At 38.2% G+C, this 26,920-nt stretch overlaps 1 protein-coding gene across 32 annotated transcripts in view; it reads right to left on the bottom strand.

The window, feature by feature from the left end:
• Nucleotides 1-26,920, bottom strand: part of Bap170 (Brahma associated protein 170kD) — a 56,673-nt gene that overhangs the window by 11,433 nt on the left and 18,320 nt on the right. For 7 of the 32 annotated variants that reach the window (XM_089739973.1, XM_089739980.1, XM_089739978.1 and 4 more), the window contains exons 15-31: nt 26,257-26,339; nt 25,607-25,726; nt 23,928-23,996; nt 23,075-23,170; nt 22,666-22,696; nt 22,534-22,589; nt 21,391-21,837; nt 19,742-19,831; nt 18,830-18,874; nt 13,338-13,439; nt 11,661-11,723; nt 10,784-10,886; nt 4,225-4,302; nt 2,880-2,980; nt 2,246-2,335; nt 1,154-1,255; nt 220-603 (exon numbers count right to left, since the gene is read on the bottom strand). In XM_089739973.1, coding sequence (XP_089596099.1) covers nt 220-603; nt 1,154-1,255; nt 2,246-2,335; nt 2,880-2,980; nt 4,225-4,302; nt 10,784-10,886; nt 11,661-11,723; nt 13,338-13,439; nt 18,830-18,874; nt 19,742-19,831; nt 21,391-21,837; nt 22,534-22,589; nt 22,666-22,696; nt 23,075-23,170; nt 23,928-23,996; nt 25,607-25,726; nt 26,257-26,339 — 2,060 coding nt within the window. The remainder of the gene's footprint in view (nt 1-219; nt 604-1,153; nt 1,256-2,245; nt 2,336-2,879; nt 2,981-4,224; nt 4,303-10,783; nt 10,887-11,660; nt 11,724-13,337; nt 13,440-18,829; nt 18,875-19,741; nt 19,832-21,390; nt 21,838-22,533; nt 22,590-22,665; nt 22,697-23,074; nt 23,171-23,927; nt 23,997-25,606; nt 25,727-26,256; nt 26,340-26,920) is intronic. The other 25 variants (XM_089739990.1, XM_089739995.1, XM_089739992.1 and 22 more) reach the window with 16 other exon arrangements.

Here is a 26,920-nt window from a genome sequence, read left to right as displayed (position 1 = left end):
TCCAGGATGCTGACGTGTTTGCTGATAGTTGGGGAATACTTTTTTCCAAAATAATGTTATTTTTAGCATAATAATAGTACTTAATAATTTTGATAATGTTTTTTATGTTAACGAGTTAGGCGTTTTGGTGCAAACTGTAAGCCTGACTTTGTATTGAATGGAATGAATAAAATAAACAAATAAAAATTAGAAAAGGAACTAATTATCTCTAGAACTTACCGCGCCGCTCTGAATGACTGTATTCTTGGTGTCGGTCTGCACAACGGATGCCGGAGTCGCTATCGGTTGGTTCACGACTTGACTCCTCTGAGGTTGCACGACTCTGTGAACGTTCGCCTTCAGCGGTGCACTCATCAGTACGGGCTGGTTGTTCGACACCGATATAAGCTGTTGCCCCCCTTGGAGCAATTGCTGGTTCCCCTGAATCAGTTGCTGGGTGCCCTGCATCATCTGGTTGCTGGTCGACGTCGTAATAAGAGCGGGAGGTTGCTTCTGGGTCACAACTATCTGTTGCGCTTGAGGTTGGCTAACGATTTGAGCTTTGTGGGGCTGCGGTTGGGTCGTTATTATCGGTTGCTGGCTTGGAGTTATTTGAGGGGCGTTCTGTAAGTTTAGGGGAGGCGTTAGAGAAATAAAACATTTTTCATTTACGAAATTTTCAAATAATTGATACAAAACCGTTTGATTTCGATAATTAGAATACTAAGAAGCAAAATCACCAGTAAATAAAAACCGTATCTAAATGCATACAAATTCAGGATATTAACTCTTTTTCCCCCAGAAACATGACATGCCTTCACATATTTTAAATAAATAAAAAAATACTTTCATCTACACATTTAATAAAAAGCTTTCGTTTCATGCACAAAACCAAGATATACGCGAATTTTATACAATGGAAATTAGGAACATCAAAAACACTTAGATTACAATTCATCTATTGCCTAATGAGAATCAAAGCAAAATTCTACCTTAACCCTTCATTCTGAAAGACGCAACATGTTCTAGAAGCTACTTTTTCACTTAGCACTCTGTCCTGCTCGCACTTTTACATTCAACTTCATGCGAGAGCAGGATAACTATATCTTTAGTACTCTTTTTTTTTAACCATTCTAATGGATGCATAATTAAGAATATCAAATGATGCATGAACCTGAGCAATGGCAGTCTTCACAACGGTTATCGGCTGTGAAGTGCTCACTAGTGTTGGCTGACTGACAATAACCCTCTGGGTCGACTGTATCACTCCAGTATTCTGTACGTTCAAAATTATACTTTATTTCTATTAAATTAGGGTATAAAATACTTTGATGCATAATTTCGAGTCATGTTGACTTAAAAATATCAAAGAACTCATAACAATTTACAATACCATACGAGTGTTTTTTAAACTTTAGACAGTAAATTATAGATCTCTGTCGGAGCAATGCCAACTTAATAATGCCAAATAAAAAAATATTATTTTATTTATATCTGAATTTGTTTAAAATTTGAGCTCTCTCTCTCTCTCTATTTTGATGTAGCGCAATAAAATTAAGTCACTTTTTACTGTGTTTTAGAGCTCATTTTCCAGTCGCACAACTTTAATTAAGCACAAAATCATTTAAGACCTGCAACCATAAATGAAACCAACTGATGAATAAAATCAAGAAGAAAACGATGATTTAAGCAGATGAGAAATGAATGAAATAGAATTTATGTTAGAGGAAACGCATAGTATTTTTTAATTCTTTTACTAGCTTAAATATTTAATTAAATAAAAATAAATATTTATTTTGTGTTTCTGACCATACTACTGTCAAATAAATATATTCATAATATTACACAGTTCATCAATGTTGCAAACTGTACTTTGTTTGTAATTGTACTAATATCAGACCCAACAGATATATAACAGATCGATTATAATGAAAATTGTTGTTATTTAAACACACATTTAACGGGACCGAGCTTGATGTTAGCTTCTTCACCGGCACAGGATACACAGACATACAGCCAAACGAATACCAAACATCGCTGGCACAGTACCAAGCCAAGGAGAGGTGATCTTATCGAAAATTAGTAAAAGCATTATGACATGAATAGATTTTGTTAATACAACGCTGTTATTACATGTAAATTGTTAAAAAATATATATACTTTAAAAACAAAAAGGAAAACGAACGATTAGCATGAACGAATGAGAACCCATAGACAACAGAAATTAGTACTAGCGATACTTTTTGGTCATGTTTTATTTTTTAACCTGTATTATTTGTTGTTGAGTCAATGCTTCGGTCGCTTGCGCTATTAGACTGTTTAGCGTGCCTTCGTCCAAGCCGCCAGGGTTGTTCACCTTACATATAAAAATTTAATTATCCTTTTAAATTGGTTAACTGTAACTATTGAACATTCGGGTTTTGTAACTACAAACAGAAGTACGTTCGTCCTTTATTTAAGAGCAAAATAGTCGCTATCCTAATACCGATAAAGCTTAATTTTCATATGTCAAGTTTAACGATGATATTCTTTTTACGATGTCTATGTGTTCCGATATAAAATTAGTTTAAAACAACTCTGAATTTCCTAATATATCCAGAGAAATTAATGCTCTAATGCTGATTATATCAGATGATTGATCAGAATTTTAAAATCGACAAACACGTGACCCTAAATTGGCCCGTGACAGCCCTAAGTATAAAACGCACACCGCATTCAGTTGACATTGAATTTTGATAAATTCGACATGGAGACATGTGAAGCATATTTAATTCCACATGAATTTTATCATCTCGTGTCATTATCATATACAAACGTACATAATTAAAAAGTTTTGTTTTGTACTTATGACATTTTTGCTGACATCAATAACTAATCACGCTAATGTGTTTAAAGCTTACCGTGAGCGTCAGCGGTCCACCCCCGGCTGGACCCTGAACGATTATTATAGTCTTCTGCATCATATTGCTCGGCAGATTCTGGGTGATGTAACTCAGACCTGCTGAAACACACAACGAATCGTCACGAGGAACCTGTGACAGATGCTGTCATAAGAACCGGTTTGCACGGCAGCCGGTAATGAAGACTCCGACCTTGTGCCTGAACAAGGTATCATTTACTGGTGGTAGGACCTCTTGTGAGTCCGCACGAGTAGGTACCACCACCTCGCCTATTTCTGCCGTGAAGCAGTAATGCGTTTCGGTTTGAAGGGCGGGGCAGCCGTTGTAAAGTAAGGCCAACCAGACGAGATAAAAAATGTAAACAAAGTTTCAGGAGTAAAAAACATTTTTATTTAAATAAATTATTACAAAGTTCGAATTTTAATCGCTGTCATCTGTACTAGACAAAGATGATTCGTCGGAAGAGTCCGAGTCAGCTGTATTTATGATAAAACTATCTATTGTATTATCAATCATGTTGTCAATATTGCTATAAAAAACTAACAAAAACGGAATAATAACAACAACAAACCAAGTAAATACGGAAACGAAAAAATATGTATCACTTCGAACGCAATCCAAACAGGAATGAACTTGTTCACAAAATGGCGGACCAAATGTTGACAGCTGCGGTACTCAGTGCTTTCCTGTACCACGAAACTAAAAACGACAGCTGTTGTCGACCAACTGACGCCATAACTGCGCGTACGAGTGATAAGGACAGAGATAATAATCCCTCGCTATCGCAATGTAACTCAGTAACGGTCCGCTTGTTTACGTTTATTATCTCGTCTGGTGGGCCTAAGTTTAACTATACTGAGATCTTAGAACTTATATCTCAAGGTGGGTGCAGCATTTACGTTGTAGATGTCTATGGGCTCCAGTAACCACTTAACACCAGGTGGGCTGTGAGCTCGTACACCCATTAAAAGCAATAAAAAAACAAAAAAAAGGCAGTGGTCGGCGCCTTGTCATGAGACTCGTGTTAAGTGGTCACCGGCGCCCATAGACATCAACAACGTAAATGCCGTCGCCCACTTTATGACATGAGTTGTAATTCGCCTAAGTTTGCCTATTGTACAAATGTATCTGCTTTTTGACTGGCTTTTGAATGTAGATTGTGTTTTGGTGTGCAATAAAGTGTATTCTCTCTCTCTCTCTCTCTCTCACAAGGGTGCCGCACCCTTTAAGCCGAAAGTCATGACTGCTTCGTGACCGAAATGGACGGGACCGTGGCGCCTACCCGTGCGGGTTCCCAAGACGTCCCACTACCAGCAGTGAAGACGGATTCCGTTCCTACGTTTACCTTGAGAAGTGCTGGGTGTAGCGATGATCTGCATTGGCTGCTGCATAAACTGCGCCGGCTGTGTTGCTATCGTTTTTTCTGCGACAAAATGTTTTATTCTAAGTATAATAAAATAAATCAAAATAACACACACTTAATAGCACGTGCAACTAAAAACTAATTATGGTTTTAATGGTGATTCTAGTCAGGGTATCAGGTCAAATTAATATTATTATTGTATTGCCAACGGTCCTTGATGCGTGTACAGATAGTTACAGGTTAAGCTAACAAAGGGTGTTCAAAAAGTTACCCTATAAGTTAAGTGATAAGATATTCAAGCAAGTACTAAATTCGGCGAATTCACAACAAAAATTGCCAATAATTTGGTAAAAAACCAGAACCGCACCAACCATTATTTCTAGACTTTAGATCTAATAATTTGTCTTTTTTTTCACGATAACCTAATCGCCATTCATAATACACGATAACATATATGTATATCTAGCTGTTAACGCCTTTGCCGTATCTGCGTGTCGTCTATAATCTATATTAAGCTAACTACTCTGTAATTAAAATATAATCTGTCTCTTAACACTTTTACGAGGAACAATGTCGTTCCCGCTTCTTTTTCTACCTACTTAATTCAATTTATACAAGCTTCTTGCTTCTATACTTAATTACTTCATGTAATTCATCAAAATACAAACTAAACATCTCTACTCTAAACAAATTATTGTACAAATATAAAATAAAGTCTCGTTATAGAAAACAACGGGATTTCATTGTATCATCAGATACAAAATTTGGCGCCCGAACAGGGACATGATCCTGGACTCTTGGATGGAACAACCCCTGGAAGACGTATACCAGTTCTCAGACACATCAACTGCAAGAAGGTGTCGTCGACTTGAGGAGCGTGAGCCATTTTAATTTTATAAGTTTTCTCCAAAATCAAAATGTCTAACAAGGAAGACAAAGCCCTCTCATCTAAATTGAAGGAATTAGTAGCCAAACGTAGCTCTATCAAAGGCCAGTTAACTAAATTTAAAAACTATGTAGACAATGTAACCAAATTGTCTCATTTGACTAATGTTCAACTAACTGAACTTACTTTGAAAATTAGCAAACTTGAAGCCCTTTCGACCAGATTCGATGAGTTGCAGACTGAGATCGAGGTTCTCAACCTTGAAAATTTGGAGAATGAAATCCAAGATCGTGATGACATTGAAACTACCATCATTCTTAACCTTGCCAATGCCAAGGCCTTGCTTGAGACTCATTCTGAGTCGTCAAGACGTGACTCAATAGCTCAGAACATTCAGTGTCATCATGATCAAAATTATATCGGATTCAAGCTGCCACAAATGCATCTGCCAAAGTTTGATGGCTCATATTTCCGCTGGTTGGAATTCCGTGACACATTTACCTCTATTGTTCACAACAACGACCGTATTCCCATAATTCACAAATTTCACTATATGTTATCTTATCTAGATGGTGATGCAGCCCGCTTAGTATCCAATCTTGAGGTCTCCACAAATAATTATGCTGAGGCCTGGAAATTGCTGTGACAGATATGATAACAAACGTCTGTTAATTAATCACCATATTAGCTCATTATTTAACATTCAGCTTGTTCGAGAGTCTGAAAAATCTTTAAGATACTTGGTTGATCATGTGACTAAGAATTTGAGAGCATTATCCAGCTTAGGGCAACCAACTGATAAATGGGATGTTTTATTGATATTTATGTTAACTTCTAAACTAGACAGTAACACCCTTACTAAATGGGAAGAGTTGCGCAATACATTTGAGGATGTCCCAACATTGGAACAATTTCAGAGATTCTTATCGGACCGTGCAGACGTTCTAGAATCCTTGAATCATAATAAGGCTTTACAACTTGCACAGGAGCACAAACGGATAACACCACGTTTTGTACCACGGTCTAATACTAATCAACATTATAATAAAGATATAACCACAAAGTCATTCACTGCTACAACTGATAAAAATGTTTATGTGAAAATTCCACCATGTGTTGTTTGTAAGGGTGATCACCGAATATATAATTGTCCCATATTCAAATCTAAAGGTTTTGAGGATCGTTTAAAGGAAGTAAAGATTCATGAACTTTGCTTTAACTGTCTGAGACAAGGACACACCACATCAAACTGTCGCTTAGGACCTTGTCGTGAATGCAAGAAACGTCATAACACTCTACTACATGATCCTAAAGGTTCAGTAAATTTAGTCACTGATCTCACTTCTAACCAATCACAGTCAGTGGTTAATTTTACAAAATCATCAAATCAAGTTCTTCTATCTACTGCACTTGTAAGGGTTTGCAACCCTGTTACACATCAATCATTGAATGTTAGAGCACTCTTAGATTGTGGAAGTCAATCCACCTTCATTTCAAATACACTTAAAGAAAAGTTATCTTTAGCTTCTAAATCTGTTGATTCACTTAATGTCATAGGTATTGGCAATCAATTGTCAAAGAATGTTGTTGAGATTTGTACTACACAAATAAAATCAAATAATGATTCTTACAACATCATTACTTCTTGCTATGTTTTGGATGAGTTAACAGGAAAACTTCCTCAATCTCCTGTTAATTTAAAAAACATTTCTATTCCTTCAAATTTACAATTAGCTGACCCCGACTTTCATATCCCTGCACCAGTGGACTTGTTGATAGGAGCTGACATTTTTTGGGATATTCTAGGAAGTGAAGAAAAATGTCTTGGTCAAGATCATCCTAAACTAATAAATTCTAAGTTTGGCTGGCTTATAGCTGGTCCTATAAATAGCAATATATACAAGAACATTCACTGTCACAATGCTCATATGAGTGCATCTGATTACACAGACCTTGATAGAGCTGTATCTAAATTCTGGGAACTAGAGAGTGTTCCCCAACACAACAATTTAAGTGCAAGAGAAAAGGCATGTGAACAGCATTTTAAATGTCACACCTTTCGTCTGAGTACAGGGAGGTTTTGTGTAAAACTACCCCTAATTGAATCTCCTGATTGTTTAGGAGACTCCTATAAGTTAGCGAAGCAACGTTTCCTAAATCTAGAAAAAAGATTTAGACGAAATTTTGATTTAAAGAAACAATATGTTGAGTTCATAAATGAATATAGGGAATTAGGCCATTTATCAAAGTCACCTCAAAGGATTCCTAATTTATCATATTTTCTCTGTCATCATGCAGTATTTAAAAATGACAGTGAATCAACAAAGATCCGAGTAGTGTTTGATGGTTCTGCTCCCACTACTTCTGGTTTCTCTCTTAATGATATTCAAATGATTGGGCCTAATATGCAGGACTCCCTTTTCTCTATCCTTTTAAGAGTCCGTCAGTACAAATACATTTTATGCGGTGATATTGAAAAAATGTATCGCCAAGTTGAAGTAGCTCCTGAAGACCGTAACTTGCAGTTAATATTATGGAGAGAAAGTGAGTCCTTACCCATTGAAACATTACGATTAAATACAATCACTTATGGTACTGCCAGTGCAAGTTTTTTAAGCACAAGATGTCTTTGGCAGATCGGAGAAGAATGTACAGATCCTTTAATTAAAAATATTATACAACATGATTTCTATGTTGATGACCTCATTACCGGTTCAAACAATCCAGAAACATTAAAATACATTCACAAATCTGTTGTACATGCATTAAATTCAGGATGTTTTAAATTAAGAAAATTCAAAACTAACTTACTGTCACTGTTTAATGATATTCATACTGTTACACAAGAAAATCTAGCATTGAGTGAGTCAACTAATACTCTTGGTCTAGGATGGAGTCCCTCGAATGATAAGTTATACTTTCCTATATCTTTACCACCTCCAGATAACATAACAACTAAAAGAAGCATAATGTCAAATTCATTTAAAATATTTGATCCTCTTGGTTTACTGAGTCCTTGCACAATTCAACCTAAAATAATTATACAAAAACTATGGTCACAAAAATATGACTGGGATCAAGCTGTGCCCCAGGACATCATCAAGTCCTGGAACAATTTCTGTGATAATTTACCTTTTTTATCTAGTCTTCAGATTTCTAGATATGTCCTCTGTGATTCACCAGATGTTATAGAAATACATGCCTTTAGTGATGCTTCACAGTATGCCTATGGAGCATGTCTTTATGCAAGATCAATTACCTGCGAAGGCAAAGTAACAGTTAACTTACTATGTGCCAAATCTAAGGTAGTTCCTTTGAAACCTGTAACCATACCACGTCTAGAGTTATGTGCAGCCCTTCTCTCTGCTAGGCTTTGTAGGAGTGTACTTGACTCCATTAGATACTCACCGTCTCGAGTTGTTTACTGGAGTGATTCTAGTATAGTTCTAGGATGGCTTCACAGTGAACCTAATAAACTGAAACAATTTGTTGCTAACAGAATTAGTGAAATCTTAGAATCTGCTCATCCAGACTCTTGGCGGCATGTACCTACCAAGGAAAATCCTGCTGACCTCATATCCAGAGGTATGAGTCCTAAGGACTTACCTAACCTAGGTTTATGGTGGACAGGGCCTGAATATTTATACAAACCTGAAATAGAATGGCCAGTACTCAAAAATATTACTTACCTTGACTTACCTGAGTATAAATCAAATCAAACCATATCAAATGTGTCTGCAATGATGAACCCTATAATAAACATTAAAAAATATTCCAAATTAAGCAAAATTAAAAGAGTATTAGCTTGGATTAAGCGTTTCATGCACAACATTAAAAATCCTTTAATGAAGATAACTGGTAACTTAACACCAGAAGAGTTAAATCAATCTTTTTATTATTTATGTTTTATTGCACAGCAGGAAACGTTTATGCAAGAATTCATCTCAATAAATAATAATAATTCATTACATCATAAGTCAAAATTATTGCCTTTGTCACCTTTTATAGAAAATAATTTAATAAGAGTTGGTGGAAGAATTAAAGCATCAAATTACATTTATGACAAAAAACATCCCATTGTTCTCAGTTCTTCTCACCACCTTACAAAATTGATTTTTGAACATGAACATACACGCAATATGCATGCTGGTCCTCAACTCTTACTAGCTTCAGTCAGGCAGTATATTTGGCCTATTAATGGTAGGAACCTAGCTAAACGTGTAGTCCGCAATTGCGTACTCTGTAGACGCTTGCAGGGTAAGACTCTCTTTCCTAAAATGGGTGATCTCCCTTCACAACGTATCACCCCAGACTTTCCATTCAAATCAGTGGGGCTTGACTATGCTGGACCATTTTATATAATAAATAAAAAGGGGCGTGGTGCTAAAATACAAAAATGTTATCTCTGTTTGTTCGTCTGTTTAAGATATAAATGTCTGCATCTCGAGGCAGTTAGTGATTTAACTAAGGAGGCATTCATTATGACATTGAGGAGATTTGTGTCACGTCGTGGAAGACCAACAGAAATATTTTCTGACAATGGTAGGAATTTTGTGGCAGCAGCCAAAGAGTTAACGTCTTTTTTTAAATCTAATCTTGAACCTATATCTGAGTTTGCAACTCAAGAAGGGATAAACTTTCATTTTATACCCGCTTACGCTCCACATTTCGGCGGCATCTGGGAGGCCGGCGTTAAATCATCGAAATTCCATATTGTACGCGTCATGGGCAATACTCACCTCACTTTTGAAGAAATTTCTACCCTCTTCGCGCAAGTAGAAGCCATCCTGAACAGTCGACCATTATGTCCATTATCTTCATCACCAAACGATTACCAAGCTTTATCACCTGGACACTTCATTATTGGAAGACCAATCAATGCTCTCCCATCACCAAACCTTGAAGGTTTCAATGAGCTTCGACTTCAACGTTATGCAAGACTTGAGCAAATTAGACAACACTTTTGGCGGAGATGGCAGAAAGAATATATTTGCGAATTGCAACAAAGAACCAAATGGAAGTCTAACGCTGTGTTTCTTGCTATTGGAGATTTAGTTCTTATTCGAGAAGACCACGTGCCACCACTCAATTGGAGACTCGGACGCGTGACGAAACTATTTCCCGGACCTGACGGAATATCCAGGGTAGCTGACATCAATACCTCTAAGGGATGTGTGAGACGACCTCTTACACGCATCTGCCCGTTGCCAAAATCGGAAGATCTTCAGGATGATCATCATCAAGGTTGAAAGAAGGATCTTTCAACGGCGGGGAGTCTATGTTAACGCCTTTGCCGTATCTGCGTGTCGTCTATAATCTATATTAAGCTAACTACTCTGTAATTAAAATATAATCTGTCTCTTAACACTTTTACGAGGAACAATGTCGTTCCCGCTTCTTTTTCTACCTACTTAATTCAATTTATACAAGCTTCTTGCTTCTATACTTAATTACTTCATGTAATTCATCAAAATACAAACTAAACATCTCTACTCTAAACAAATTATTGTACAAATATAAAATAAAGTCTCGTTATAGAAAACAACGGGATTTCATTGTATCATCAGATACACTAGCTAATTGTTGTATTTCAACAGTGATAATTTAGTTTTGGCCCCCAATGACGTCACGCGTACCCGAAGAGATTTAACATACCTTGCAGAATTAGCTGCCCGGATTGCGAAGCTATGATGTTTTGGACGTCCATCGGTTGCACTTGCAACATCGGCTGTTGCATTTGTAATGCCGGCTGCTGGACCTTGGACGTATCAAAAAGAAACGAAAAACATTATCAATACGCTATACTCTTATTATTGTTTCCCCCTACTGATAGCCTTGAGAGGCTGTTTCAGCTTCGCCTTGACGTATAGGTGAGCTCACGGGGCTCAAACCGGAGTGTTGCTAACACTGGCTTTAGCAAGAGCAGTGCTTCGCAGAATCTACCATCAGATCACTGGTGGTAGGAACTCTTGAGAGTCCGCGCGGGTAGGTACCACCACCCTGTTTATTTCTGCCGTGAAGCAGTAATGCGTTTCGGTTTGAAGGGTGGGGCAGCCGTTGTAACTATACCTGAAACCTTAGAACTTATGTCTCCAGGTGGGTGACGCATTAACGTTGTAGATGTCTATGGGCTCCAGTAACCACTTAACACCAGGTGGGCTGTAAGCCCGTTCACCAATCTAAGCAATAAAAAATTAATAAATAAAAAGATCGGAAACGCGACCCACTTTCCAATTCGGTGGTAGATTCTACGAAGCATTGCTCTTGCTAGGGTTCGTGTTAGCAACGTCATCAGGTTTGAGCCCCGTGAACTCACCTACTTGTTATGGCTACACTGAAGTTGTCTCTTCGGTTGTAGATTCAGCGAAGCACTGCTCTTGCTAAGACTAATTTTAGCAAAGTCCTCAGAATGAGCCCCGTGAGGTCGCCCACACGACCGGTGAAGCTAACATGACCCCTCGAGGTTAGTAATGAAGGTAGACAAAAAAAAACAAGCACACAATCACAATATTGTTTAACGAGTATCAATTACCTGCAGAGTTTGACCTTGAACCTGTATCGCAGATTGCTGAACTTGCATTGTAGGTTGTTGCACCTGGAATGGGAAGCATTGTGTATACTAGTAAGACCTCTAAGAGAATATTTGAGTTCTTCGGTCACATTGCTGGAAAGAGCGGTGACAATCTTGAAAAATTTATATATATTTTTTTTTATTGCTCTTGTAGGCAGACGAGCATACGGCCCACCTGATGGTGAGTGGTTACCGACGCCCATGGACTTCAGCAATGCCAGGGGCAGAGCCAAGCCGCTGCCTACCGCAAATTTGCAAGATAACTTTATATTTGCAAGATAACTGGCAAGATTGCAGGCAAAAGATCTCGTGGCCGTAATCCAATGCGCCGGTCCGACCAAATCCACACCACTCTGGATACCACAGTCTACGACGCCATACACACCGCCGAGAACAGAGGAAGATGGCGAAACATCATCCAGAGAAGGATAATGGGAGGAGACGGTCACGACCCTCAGACATGAGGAATGCGACTGAGGAAGGAGGGAAGACATCTCCTGAGCACGTAAGGGGTACGAACCAATTACGTGTCTATTTTTGCTGACTGAATAGCCGTTACAAAATAAAACTGAGGCTTAGGACCTAAAAGTGGTGATGTCTATGGGCTCCGATAAGAGTTTAACATCGAGAGGGCCGTGAGCTCTTTCAATCATCAAAGAGAGTATAACAATCAACAGGCACATGTATTTGTATAATAAATAGTCGGTCTTACATTACTTTCAGACAACTCTTTTATTTACAAAAATTCTGGAAAAGATAAAGATACAGCAGGTGTGTTGCAGTGTACTATTAACAATACATTATTAAAGGAACCAACAAAAAAAATCGTAATTAGGTACTAGTGATGGTGGTAGGGCATTTTGTGAGTACCTGATATAAGAAACTAAATACATATCTATACTATCTATAATCTTCTTCTTCTATATATATAAAAATGAATTGCTGTTCGTTAGTTTCGCTAAAACTCGAGAACGGCTGGACCGATTTGGCTAATTTTGGTCTTGAATTTTATTTGTGGAAGTCCAGAGAAGGTTTAAAAGGTAAAAAAATATGAAAATGCTCGGAATTCAATAAAAATAACAATTTTGTTTTTCCTTTGATGTGTCCCCGGTCGGAAGGATTCTTTTTGTTTGTTTTAAGTTTATTTTATACAAAAGTTTAGGTTTTTTATTTATCGATTGAGGCACTACGAAGTCTGCCGGATCAGCTAGTATTATTATAAAGCTGAAGAATTTGTTTGTTTAAACGCGCTAATCTCAGGAACTACTGGTCCGATTTTAAAATATCTTTCAGTGTTAGATAGCCCATTTATCGAGGAAGGCTATAGGCTATATAACATCACGCTAAGACCAATGCAAGCGGAGCACCAATAAACAATGTTTCAAAATCGGGGCTTTAATCCCTTTTGAGAGCTTCCACTGCGTGCGCTGCGGAAGCGATTAAAGTTTCGCTAAAGTAATGTATGAGAGAATTGTTCCCCTTTAAAAGATCTAACATTCTGTTATTCAAAAATATTTTCACTTTCTACGTAAATGAAGAGGCGGGTAAAATTTTGCGTTATGCCAAAGTAACTATTCCACGCGGACGAAGTCGCGGGTATAAGTTAGTAAAAGGTATAAAAAATCTAGCAGTACTCACCTGCAGTATTGGTTCTTGAATTATGACGGACGGGTTATCGGCCGTGCCCGCGACCAACACCGGCGGTTGGATCACATCCATTGCCTCTTGTTTCGGTGGTAGCTGTTTCAAACATGACACGTATTAAAAAGTGTATTGAAAATTCACCCTTCGTTTTTGTAAACAAAAATCGCAGCTGATGTGAATCGAAATCGAGAAATCGCGGGACGACTGTCTTCGTAGTACATTGCGGGTTCACGGCTCTCCTCTCGGTCAGCGAACTCTCTAGAAACTCTAGATCAGGGGTCGGCAACGCGGCGCCCCCGATCGATTTTTAATGCGCCCTCGCTGGACTAATGTAAATGTATGACAGCCAGAGCGATTTACTTACTCTTGTCAAACGGCGATATACAGCAAGTAGTCAGTTGAGTTTAGGATTGTGCATAGATTAGCAGTTTGCTAACCTTGAGCGTATCTAATAACACGCGCGTATTTTTTGTTAGTGTGTGATCGTATTTCGAATAGACCACGCGTAGACCGTGCATTTAAAACTACCAAGTAATCCGAAATAATTATTTTCTTTCAATACCGAACAAAGCTTAATGACTCACATTTAGATAATAGTTTAAGGCCCGGGAATTCTAAATATATCCCCAATTATAAGAAATTAGCTGAAAATATGGACACCCAAGTTTCACAACTGAATTATATGTATCATTATGTATGACACCAACAAAATAAAGTTATAAAAAATCTGTTTTTTTTAATGCCTATTGATGATACCTGATACCTGTTGATTATCTGTAATAGCCCAAGAGCCCGCGACAGCCAGACCTTCGTTATTTTATAAAAGCTGAAAGTTTCTCTGTGTATGTCTCCAACACAGGTAAGAACGACCCGCGATTATAGAGTTTCGATTGTGGTTACTTGGGCAGGTAACAGGCAGTAAAGGTATATAAAATAGTACCTTAAATTCGTTAAAGTATAAAGGTTTTTTTTTTTAATATTTACTCCAGAATATCTTTAGAAATCATGATATCCGTTGCCGGACACTTTTTCCAGTTGCTACCCCCTGCCAGACACCCCTAAACTTTAATAAATTTTAATTATACTTTCGTTATACTATACCCCCCATTACCACTGACGAAGTTAGAGACGCGATCCACAACCTCCAACCTAGGAAGGCACCCGGCTCCGACGGCATCCACAACCGCGCGCTAAAATTTTTGCCAGTCCAACTGATAGCAATGTTGGCTACAATTTTAAATGCCGCTATGACGCACTGCATCTTTCCCGCGGTGTGGAAAGAAGCGGACGTTATCGGTATACATAAGCCGGGCAAACCGACAAACGAAACTTCTAGTTACCGTCCGATTAGTCTCCTCTCGACGATAGGAAAAATTTACGAACGGCTCCTTAGGAAACGCCTCTGGGATTTTGTTACCGCGAACAAAATTCTCATTGACGAACAGTTCGGATTCCGCTCAAAACACTCGTGCGTACAACAAGTGCACCGCCTCACGGAGCACATTCTGATAGGACTAAATAGGCGTAAACAAATCCCGACCGGCGCCCTCTTCTTCGACATCGCGAAGGCGTTCGACAAAGTCTGGCACAACGGTTTAATTTATAAACTGTACAACATGGGAGTGCCAGACAGACTCGTGCTCATCATACGAGACTTCTTGTCGAACCGTTCGTTTCGATATCGAGTAGAGGGAACTCGTTCTCGTCCCCGTCAACTGACCGCCGGAGTCCCGCAAGGCTCCGCGCTCTCCCCGTTATTATTTAGTTTGTATATCAATGATATACCCCGGTCTCCGGAGACCCATCTAGCGCTCTTCGCCGATGACACGGCTATCTACTACTCGTGTAGGAAGATGTCGCTGCTTCATCGGCGACTCCAGATCGCAGTAGCCACCCTGGGACAGTGGTTCCGGAAGTGGCGAATAGACATCAACCCCACGAAAAGCGCAGCGGTGCTCTTCAAAAGGGGTCGCCCTCCGAACATCACTTCGAGCATCCCACTCCGTAGTAGGCGCGCAAACACCTCCGCCGTTAGTCCCATCACTCTCTTTGGCCAGCCCATTCCGTGGGTCTCGAAGGTCAAATATCTAGGCGTCACCCTCGACAGAGGGATGACATTCCGTCCCCATATAAAAACGGTACGCGACCGCGCCGCGTTTATTCTAGGACGACTCTATCCAATGCTTTGTAGTCGAAGCAAACTGTCCCTCCGTAATAAGGTAACTCTCTACAAAACTTGTATACGCCCCGTCATGACGTATGCAAGCGTAGTGTTCGCTCACGCAGCCCGCACCAACTTGAAATCCCTTCAGGTTATTCAATCACGATTCTGCAGGATAGCCGTCGGAGCGCCTTGGTTCCTTAGGAATGTGGATCTCCACGACGACCTGGAGCTCGACTCCCTTAGTAAGTATCTACAGTCGGCATCGCTGCGCCATTTTGAGAAGGCGGCACGACATGAGAACCCTCTCATCGTAGCCGCTGGAAATTACATACCCGACCCAGTAGACCGAATGGTAAACCGTCGACGTCGCCCAAAGCACGTCATTACGGATCCTCCTGATCCATTAACGGTGCTTTTAGGCACCACAAGCACCGGTCACCGTCCTCGTCGAACCCGTCGCTTGCGACGAAGGGTTCGACGAGCGAACTAACCCATAGACACAGCCCACTGAGTTTCTCGCCGGATCTTCTCAGTGGGTCGCGTTTCCGATCCGGTGGTAGATTCTGCGAAGCACTGCTCTTGCTAGGGTCAGTGTTAGCAACTCTCCGGTTGAGCCCCGCGAGCTCACCTACTAACGTTAGGGCGAAGCTGAAATAGCCTCTCAAGGCTATCAGCATAGGTAGGAAAAAAAAAAAAAAAAAAAGTTATACTATAAAAGCTAAATTTTATATATGTTACTTAGGGACTTATAAAAATATGTTACCCCAATAGCCGGACAGTTTTAATGGTTCTTACATCTTGCCAGACACATTGAGAGCCCGCTGTAGGTGCGAGCGCGAGGTAGCAACTGTTCAAGCGGGTGTGAGCGAGATAGAGTGCTTAGTCTATTGTGATCTTTTAAGATATCCAATAAAAAAATATTTTATTACGTTCATAGCAATATTATAGAAAATAAAAAATGTTATTTTAATATTATAAAGTACAAACAAAATATTACATGTCAAAGAAAAATATTTAATCGTTCTTATAATTTTCCTCATTGTCGTCGATATTGAACTGATGAATAAGGCGATATCAATATCGCCTTATTCATCAGTTTCTGTAAAAAATTAAGAAAAATTATAGAATTTGAATAATAAAAAAAATATGTACAATAATTTGTCATAATAATTACATACCTGATTGAGTTTTGAGCGAATCTCTAGCATAACTCGGTAGTAGATTTTGGTGTTTGTCATCTTTCAATACCCTGTCATCATTATCCGGTTCCATATGAGGTTGGATTTTTTAGATGAGCATTATTCCAAATGGTATATACAGAATTTGATCGCAAAAATTGCTGCAATAGCTCGCTTTTACAAGGTGGTAGATTGCTGACGTCAAAATTTCGCAATTTCTTTCGGTCAAAAGCTTCGTTTATATTAGAGACTGTATAGGAGTCGATGAATAATTGAAGTCGAGCAGCATCAATATCAATATCAATTACATTACGGACATTGTAAGCATTGCATATAGACCTCTATTATAGATGTTTTGTTGTTGATCTAAATTTTCAATTGATTCGCTGTTACGGAAATTTTTGAAAGCTTCCTGGTACTCTGGATATTTTTTAAATGTTTTGTATGGTTTTAATTTTCCTTTCCTGAAGAACGCAGGATAAATCCTTTTTTTTTATGATTGAAAGATTACTGGTGGCCCGGAGGCCTTTCAAGCTTCACCAGGACAGTTGTTGAGTGAGTTCCACCTGATGTGTTTACAATTTAGGTCGCCCGCCAGAATGACAGAGCTTCCCATGCCGGGTAGCGCCTCGATATCACTGCTTAGAACGGATAAATCCTATAAACGACAGCTGATGTGCAGTAAAAGATCACAATAGACTAAGCACTCTATCTCGCTCACACCCGCTTGAACAGTTGCTACCTCGCGCTCGCACCTACAGCGGGCTCTCAATGTGTCTGGCAAGATGTAAGAACCATTAAAACTGTCCGGCTATTGGGGTAACATATTTTTATAAGTCCCTAAGTAACATATATAAAATTTAGCTTTTATAGTATAACGAAAGTATAATTAAAATTTATTAAAGTTTAGGGGTGTCTGGCAGGGGGTAACAACTGGAAAAAGTGTCCGGCAACGGATATCGTGATTTATAAGGTTATTCTGGAGTAAATATTAAAAAAAAAACCTTTATACTTTAACGAATTTAAGGTACTATTTTATATACCTTTACTGCCTGTTACCTGCCCAAGTAACCACAATCGAAACTCTATAATCGCCGGTTGTTCTTACCTGTGTTGGAGACATACAGAGAAATTTTCAGCTTTTATAAAATAACGAAGGTCTGGCTGTCGTGGGCTCTTGCTCTATAAAATATGGGCCCTCGGTGATTTTCAAATTTAGTTTTGCGTCCTTAAGGACAAACAGGTTGCCGACCCTTGCTCTAGATGGTACTGTGCACTCATGTATGCTGGATTTCGTCGTTGTCAAACCAAAATCTGCTATGTGCACTTTTTGAGATTTTTTTACTTTTTTAACTTTTCGTATAGTTCACAGCCCTATCTACCGTATAAAAAAAACTGTTACGTGTCTATTAGCTTTAATATTTATCTATAGCTTTCATTTGATATAGTTCTTAAAAATTCCCCTTCATATAAAATTTTATACGAAAATGTTTTTACTCGTTAATTCAAAAGTTTTTGCTCATAGCAGATTTTGGTTTGACAACGACGATATGCTGAATTAAGTCATGACCGGACTGTACCAATTTGGAGACCAATATCCTAACCTTTATGTAGAGCTTTTAATTCCTCCATACATGGGTAAACGAGTTCAAGGCCCATCCGATGTTAAGTAAATATAAGAACTCAGAGACATCAGAACGTGAATATGGCCACCAACTTTGACACATGAGATCGAAGTTTTTTTTTTTATTGCTTAGTTGGGCGGACGAGCTCACAGCCCACCTGGTGTTTTAGTGGTAACCGGAACCCATAGACATCTACGACGTAAAAGCGCCACCCACCTTGAGATATAAGTTCTAAGGTCTCAGTACATTTACAACGGCTGCCCCAACCTTCAAACCGAAACGCATTAGTGCTTCACGGCAGAAATAGCCAGGGCGGTGGTACCTACCCATGCGGACTCACAAGACGTCTTACCACCAATAAAAAATAGAGTCAAGTGTCTCCCTATTACGGGGCCAACCCTTCCAACTGAAACGCTGACTGCTTCGTGACAGAAACGAGCGAGATGGCGATACCTACCCAAGCGGGACTACTAAAACGCTCCAGCACCCGTGAGAGATTAAATAAAATAAAAGACATACAGAAACCTTAGTCCGCATTCCCGCCACCATCAATCGATGAGGTCGCTAAAGTTCAGACATGTAAAGATGCACGCCAATAATATTATAAGAATTGGTAAATTTTCAAAGTAACAACGACACACGAACAACTGATGTAAAATGAAGTTACAACGTTTCAAATTAAATGATCTTTGCTTTTTTAATTGATTAAAAATCGCTTAGAAAATATCATATTTTTTTCCCTACCTATGCTGATAGCCTTGAGAGGCTATTTCAGGTTCGCCTTAACGTCTCAAATCGGGAATGTTGCTAACACGATCCCTAGCAAGAGCAGTGCTTCGCAGAATCTACCACCGGATAGGAAACGCGACCCACTGAGAAGATCCGGCGAGAAACTCAGTGGCCTGTGTCTATGGGTTAATTCGCTCGTCGAGCCCTTCGTCGCAAGCGACGGATTCGGTACGATACGGTACGTTTGAAGAAGGACACTTTTAATTGATTTACTTTTGATTGAAAATAGATTTTATTCAATTATTAAAAGTACATATCGACGCTTGAAAGGCAAACGTGACTAAGCGACAATAACTGCTTTGTACATAAATGATAGACAATAACCATAATCGATGCGCAAAAAAATATATTTCTAGGTCTATTAAAATAATTCCAATCCTACAGCTAGATTCGTAAAATAGATTTTTTTTCAGGTATTTCAACTTTAAATTAGTCTACTGTAAGGTTCACGCATTGTCGCTTAGTCACGTTTGCCTATTATCCGCAACACGCTTCGTCAGATTATAGAAACAGAGTTATCAGCAACATGCTTCGTCAAAAAGTACAATACCTATTTTCAGCTACAAGCGTCGTCATAAGAAACCTATAGATCCACGCAAACAGCTTTGATTGCTATATGAAACAGTCGTTATCTTAACATACCAAATCGTCTTCGTCTTCTAAAGCGGATGCCGCGAGTGCCGCATACAAATTTGCCGCCGTTTTCGAGACGGATTCTTGTCGGACGCTTGTCTGTTAAAGAATACATTAACATTCGAATAGTATAAAAAAAAACTGCCAAATTAATATACACCAATCGAGTTTAAGAGTTAAATCATAGCTAAATTTTACATCAGCACAATTGGATCACTTTAAGGTTATGGCACACTGTATCGGCTAGGTAACGGCACAGCTCTGTATTAAATTTTGGGTACCGCTAGCTGCTTTTTATACTGACTTTATGAAACATATTATACGACATTCAAATTAAGAGACCTATAGTAGAATTATTTTGTCCGTGCAGTTTAGGTCATAAATAATCGGAGCGGTGAAGCGAGTATTTCGCTCTCTCTTCCACTCACGAGCCTTATGGACGGGCATAGTGATGCGCATTATTGTTGCGTTTTTTTTTTCTTTTTTTTTATTGCCCTTGTAGGCAGACGAGCATACGGCCCACCTGATGGTGAGTGGTTACCGTCGCCCATGGACTTCAGCAATGCCAGGGGCAGAGCCAAGCCGCTGCCTACCGTAATAGCGTTATCGATAGTGCCTACCGGTAAAGCGTTGTCGATCGTGTATTTAGTTCTGTCGTTTTGTGGGTTAGTGATAAAAATGGAAGAAAAAATCACTAATCGAACACTTACACCACATATCGCCGCAGCAAGTTAACGAGAACGGCAGATATTAACACTTTGTAACTTTTCGGGACTTATTCTCATTTCAGTGAAAAATTTTAGCACATTGTTGATAATAACACATACTTGTGCTGGTATGTTTTTGCCAACAAGCACAATATAATTAAACTAAAAGATAATCTTATTAGTGAAAATAATTATCACATTTTTTGTGATAGTGATTTTCTTAGGGACGACATGGAAAATAAATGGATTTTTTTATTATTAGTTGAATTATCGATGAATGAATGGTAAATTACATAATATCATAATATCTTGCACTGCACTAAAATTCGCATGTCAAATAATTACAAAGCACACACGCTGCTTTTAACTTATGTAATGACTCATTTTCACTATGCTTAGCGAATAAATGATTTCTTTCTTTCTTTCTTACGATTTAAGGGTCAAATTCAAATGACAAACTAATCGCTGGAATTGGAGCAGTGCCGTTGCCGTGCTTGCAGTGTGCCTTTTTATTCCTACCGAAGCTGATAGTCTTGAGAGACTATTTCAGCGTAACCTTAACTAGTAGGTGAGCTCACGGAGCTCAAACCTGACGTCGTTGCTAACACGAACCCTAGCAAGAGCCGTGCTTCACAGAATCTACCACCGGATCGGAAACGCGACCCACTGAGAAGATCAGGCGAGAAACTCAGTGGGCTGTGTCTGTGGGTTAATTTACTCGTTCAGCCCTTCGTCGCAAGCGTCGGGTTCGAAGAGAACGATGACCGGTGCTTGAGGTACCTAAAAGCATCGTTAGTGGATCGGGAGGATCCGAAATGACGTGTTTTGGGCGACGTCGACTGCTTTCCATTCTGTCCGCTGGATCGGGAAACTAGCGGCCACGATGAGAGAGTTCTCGTGTCGTGCAGCTTTTTCGAAGTGGGGTTGCAGTGTGCCACGACCCTTACAAACCTCCTCGACTTTGATCTTCTTCGATGGCGGCTCGGTGTACGAGTGATCCGTGACCACCAAATCCAGCGCGTCCTTCTCCTTCAACTGAACCACCCCCGGCTGCGTCACGGACTCGCTCTTCACCTGAACGATCTGTCCCTGTTCGCTCTTGAACTGCAATAGAGGCTGTATCTGGTCACTCTTCAGTTGAACGATCTGACCTTGTTCGTTTTTTATGTGTATCAGCTGGCCGTGGTCGTTTTTTATCTGGAAATATTGACCGCCGACGAGGGCCGAGTCGGATATCTGTATCAGCGGCGTCGAATCGGATTTCACTTGAACTATCTGACCGGTCTCCGTTATTTGGATGGTCGGAGCGTTGAGCTGGGGCGCCATCTGTACGACTTGTACGGGAGGATTCGACTTCTTCTCGAGTAGATCTGCTAACATTTTGTTTTGTGTCGTCTTCTAGAGTCAGAAACGTTTAGAATAAATTTCCTTTAAACATTAACTAAAGAAACATGTATACATACACAATTTTCATAACAAACAAAAATTATTGTTTTAAAATTTCGTAGTTAAGTATATATTATTCAAATACTATAATAATTTAACGGGTCCTTACTATTATTTTCACATATAATGAGTTCTCGATACGTAAGATGTAATATAAGTATACTAATTACTGGTGGTAGGACCTCTTGTGAGTCCGCGCGGGTAGGTACCACCGCCCTGCCTATTTTTGCCATGAAGTAGTAATGCGTTTCGGTTTGAAGGGTGGGGCAGCCGTTGTAACTATACTGAAACCTTAGAACTTATATCTCAATGTGGGTGGCGCATTTACATTGTAGATGTCTATGGGCTCCGGTAACCACTTAGCACCGGATGGGCTGTGAGCTCCTCCACCCATCTAACCAATAAAAAAACTGTATAATATTGTCGGGGAGAGTCATGGAGTTTTACTGGTAACTCACAAAAACCAAGACAATTTTTTCTGCTCCTAACATTCTACCCAGTCTTCAGACCACCAAATATTGAAAACTCACAAAATGTAAAAATTCTGTTAAGAGCCCGATAACCAATAGTGTTTATATACATTCGATTGAGGAAACAATATTTCGAAAAAAATAAATGTCGAATAAATAAACACAAGATCGCACTCACAATAGTAAACTGGGTTTGATCGTCGATTTGAATTTGAACCGGTTCTTCTTTGGGCACTGAAAACGGAAGAATCCCAACAAAATCATAGTATAAATACGAATAATTTTATATACTAAAAACAATATAACTTACCCAATATATCCTCTTGAGTACTGATTATGACCTAAAATTATAAACACTAATTTAAAAACAAAAAATGTTTCAACAAATAAGACATGTAACACGCACGCACGCACGCACACACGCAAACACGCACGCACACAGTGCTTTGAATTTAACGGCAACACAAAACAGATTCGGTTGCAAAAAAGCGCCCCAAATGAGACGAAACACGAGATTGCCATAGATTTAATAAAATCCCCCAGTCACCTGGGGTCGACACAACACGTTTTTATGCTTCCATACTCCTCTATCATTTACCATTTCTTCGCTCACTTCCCTCTTACACATATCGTCTTTCACGCAATCCATCCATTTCTTCTTAGGTCTACCTCTTCTTCTATATCCTTCTACATTCATATCGATATATTAATATATTTACCTTCTCGCTTTGCGTCGAGGGCGTCGTATTGGCAACTCCACCCGGCGTTATTATTGTGGTGCACTTAATCAATGATTCTGGGTCTACGTCCATGGCCTAAAATAGACACACGCTTAGATTTTTTTATTGCTTAGATGGGTGGACGATCTCATGGTTATGAGATGGTGGGTTCACCTGGTTTTAAGTGGTTACTGGAGCCTATAGACATTTACAACGTAAATGCCGCCACCTACCTTGAGACATGAGTTGTAAGGTCTCACTTTTAACAGTACAACGGCTGCCCCACCCTTCAAGCCCAAACGCATTACTGCTTCACGGCAGAAATAGGCAAGGTGGTGCTACCTACCCGTGCTGACTCACAAGAGGTCCTACCACCAGTCATTACTCAAATGATAATTTTGCGCGTTTGATTTTTATTACACGATGATCTATTCATTAGTCAATATGATGTCTGTTTCCGTTTCCATGAATATTAAAATTTTAATTTAATAATATTTCGAGCAAGTAACATTCATAAAAAAAATTGTTTCAAGATTTCTTTAAAAAAATTAAAATGTTGCCAGATTCATTAAGAAAAATCCTTGAAAATTTTCCCAGTTTTGTGGCAAGGTACAAACTTGCTCGAACTTCCACAGAGTAAACTAAATATTGAAATCAGTTTTATTTATAATTTTACATACGGTTTTTCTTTTCTTTTTACATGCAATTAATTATGTATGGATCTTTAAATAATTGGAATAACTTCGATATAATGTGTTATATAATAATGTGTTATATAATAATGTGTTATATAATAATTTGTATATATAATGTATAAATGTTATGTATAAAACAAAAAACATAATATATATACCTGGTTGGATTGTACTACCACTGTTGAAGTTGACGGAACGCGTTGCTGATTCTGCTGCCTTTGCGCCACCTAACATCAAATATATAACTTACAAACCATTTGAATAGAGATATTTAAATCGTTTCTAAATATTGTGATTTTAAAAATTTACATTAAATAGAACATCAGAGAGGATGCTTTATATTTTTCTCTATAAGATGTTTTATGGTTCATATATATATTTTTATCTTCTTTATCGTTATATACATAAGAAAGTAAATTTACATAATATCCTAAATATATTGTAACACATGTCGCATCAGTCGTTCGAGATCACGAAAATTCTCAAGTATTTTAAACATTGAAAATAAAACTTAACTTGGAAATGTATTTGTGAATTATCAAAATACGATAATACTTTCTTTTAACTCCATAATACGTATAATTTATTCAACTACGTCCAACGGCAACTATTTTATTCAACGAACCTAATTGAGATAACAAAATAACACAAAAAAACTTCAACATGCTTTTTCAAAAAAGCTTTCATTAAATACATGCTTTGTGTAGTGTGTGTAGTTATACTCAATTTTTAGTTAGTTTCTACTCGATTTTATTTGCATGCTATTTTCTACATTGGCAGCCACTACGAAACTTTGAACATCAAATCGAATTATTATTGTTTCAAAGCATGCTTTAACTAAATTCATTAAGTAGTACCTAGCAACGACACTAACTTTTCGGAAATAATATTTTTATTAACTACATATTACATTCAATTTCCTAGGATTTTCTTTAAATACCTGAGAGTTGGCAATAATTACATTTAAAAATGTTTTTTTTCTTTATTCTGCAGTTTTCTTTGTTTTTTTTTAATATTTGATATTTTTTATTAACGGTTTAGATCAAAACACATTCATGCATTTTTAGTTTATAATTGTATCAATATTTTATACCTCGGACCTTGTTCGTGGTGAAACCCCTGCTTTTGATAGTATTTAAACTAAAATATTAATATTTTTTTAAAAGTTAATTTTTTTTTAATAATCAGGTCATGTTTTTTTTTCTATGGTAGGAAAATATAAGTCAATAAAATCGTCGGGAATACAACATCTGCTTGATGAACTTCAGCAAAACGAACACAAAGTACTAATGTTGCCAACTTAAAAATAATAATTTTCACTGACATTAAATTCATATTATGTATTTTAACACGTTGACCGTCGTGTAGGTCACCGGTGCCATACATGGCGTACTAAATTAATTATGTCGATTTTTTTACTAAGCGCCTAGATTGCCTAACTATGACTTTTGTTTGTTAATATATGTTTTAGTCATTCAAGTCTCTTAAAAATAAATTCATTGCCAGTACCTTCGGATTCATATTTCATAGAGGCTACTAGATATTCCGGCGCCTTAGCATAAAGATCGAAAAGAGAAATCCACATAATTACTTCAGTACGCCACGTAGGACACTGGTGACCTACATGGCAGTCAACATGTTAAAATATTAATTCAATATAATATGAATACAATATCAGTGAAAATTATCATTTTTAAGTTGGCAACATTAGAGCTTTGTGTTCGTTTTGCTGAAGTTCATCAAGCAGATGTGTTCCCGACGATTTTATTGATTTCTATTACTACAATTTACCAAAAGAGCATTTTACAAATATTAGTGTTGTTAGTGATGCACTTACTTGCGGTTGCGATGTAGCGGGGCTTACTTTATGAGCGAGCAAGTGCTTGATGAGGGTCGTGTTGGAGGGATTCGATTCCAGCGCCTGTGACAGATGAGGATACACTGGCAACTGTTGGGACTAAATAATAGATTTTAAAGAAAAAAAAACGATGGTTAGTTTAAAATAGAAAAAAAGAGGTGACTAATTAAAATGTTTTAGTATGACAATTCAAATTTAGAAGATTTAGAAGATAGAACTGCAGATTTTTCGGAAGAATTCAGAAGTTGCCAGATTTAGATTTTTACTTAACATTATTTGATACAACGTTTGAAATACAATGAATTGCGGTACTTTTTGTCTTTATTGTTATCAAACATTCATAAAAACGTTATAATAATTGAATATGCAATTTCGAAAAGGGCACATGTCGCATATTTTGTCAAATACGTTTTTTTTCATATACATGTACTTTTGAGGCTTACCTACACCCATTTTATAATAATTCAAGTAATTTTCAATTGCTAATTAACACTAAAATATATCTCAAAAGTTAATATTTTAAATTTTACACTGCCTTTTCATTTCCTGAACATTTTACATTTTCAGAGATTTGCTCTTTTCGAAATTGCATATTCAATTAAATAAATATAAAATTCACATCTCGATACCTGCGCAGCCTGCGTGACAGCCGGCTTCACTTCCACAGCGGCCTTGTTCGTCAACTGAGCCTTGAGTATGGGCGACGACGGTCCTGGAAGGTTTATACAACTTAGTGGCGAGTTCCTTCAATCTATATGTAGACTCAAACATCGTACGACTTTCGTGAAACAATTTCGAACAATTTAGTGTCCATTGCGGAACTTATATGTGCCAAACTGTATCTTCCTCATTCCGGAGCGAAAGTGTGTGTTGAAGTTTTAATATTTTCATCAGTGTTTACTACTTTTACAACTACACCAAAATAAAATTAAGTTACAAGCTTCATAACTATTATCGCTCCAATATTTTTTTGTCATGTAAATAAACCGTTATAGTTGTTGCAAACTACGTACGTGGCCTTTATATGTAGTTGTAATTGTAAATACGCATTTTCGTTAGTGTGTGCACCCGACGGAAAGGTCACTGGTCTGCTGCTACATTAGCTACACATAGCCTACATTGATGCGTATACAGATTGGTCACTCACACAACTAAGGGCGGCGCTCTGTCGTAGCTTGCAACAACTATAGCTTAATTTTTGCGCTGTCGTAGCTTGCAACAACTATAGCTTAATTTTTGCGCTGTCGTAGCTTGCAACAACTATAGCTTAATTTTTGCGCTGTCGTAGCTTGC

The sequence above is a fragment of the Bombyx mandarina genome, chromosome A1 (assembly GCF_030267445.1).
Source record: "Bombyx mandarina strain Sakado chromosome A1, ASM3026744v2".
NCBI classification, from domain to species: Eukaryota; Metazoa; Arthropoda; class Insecta; order Lepidoptera; family Bombycidae; genus Bombyx; species Bombyx mandarina.
This window is presented reverse-complemented; position numbering and strand designations above follow the sequence as displayed.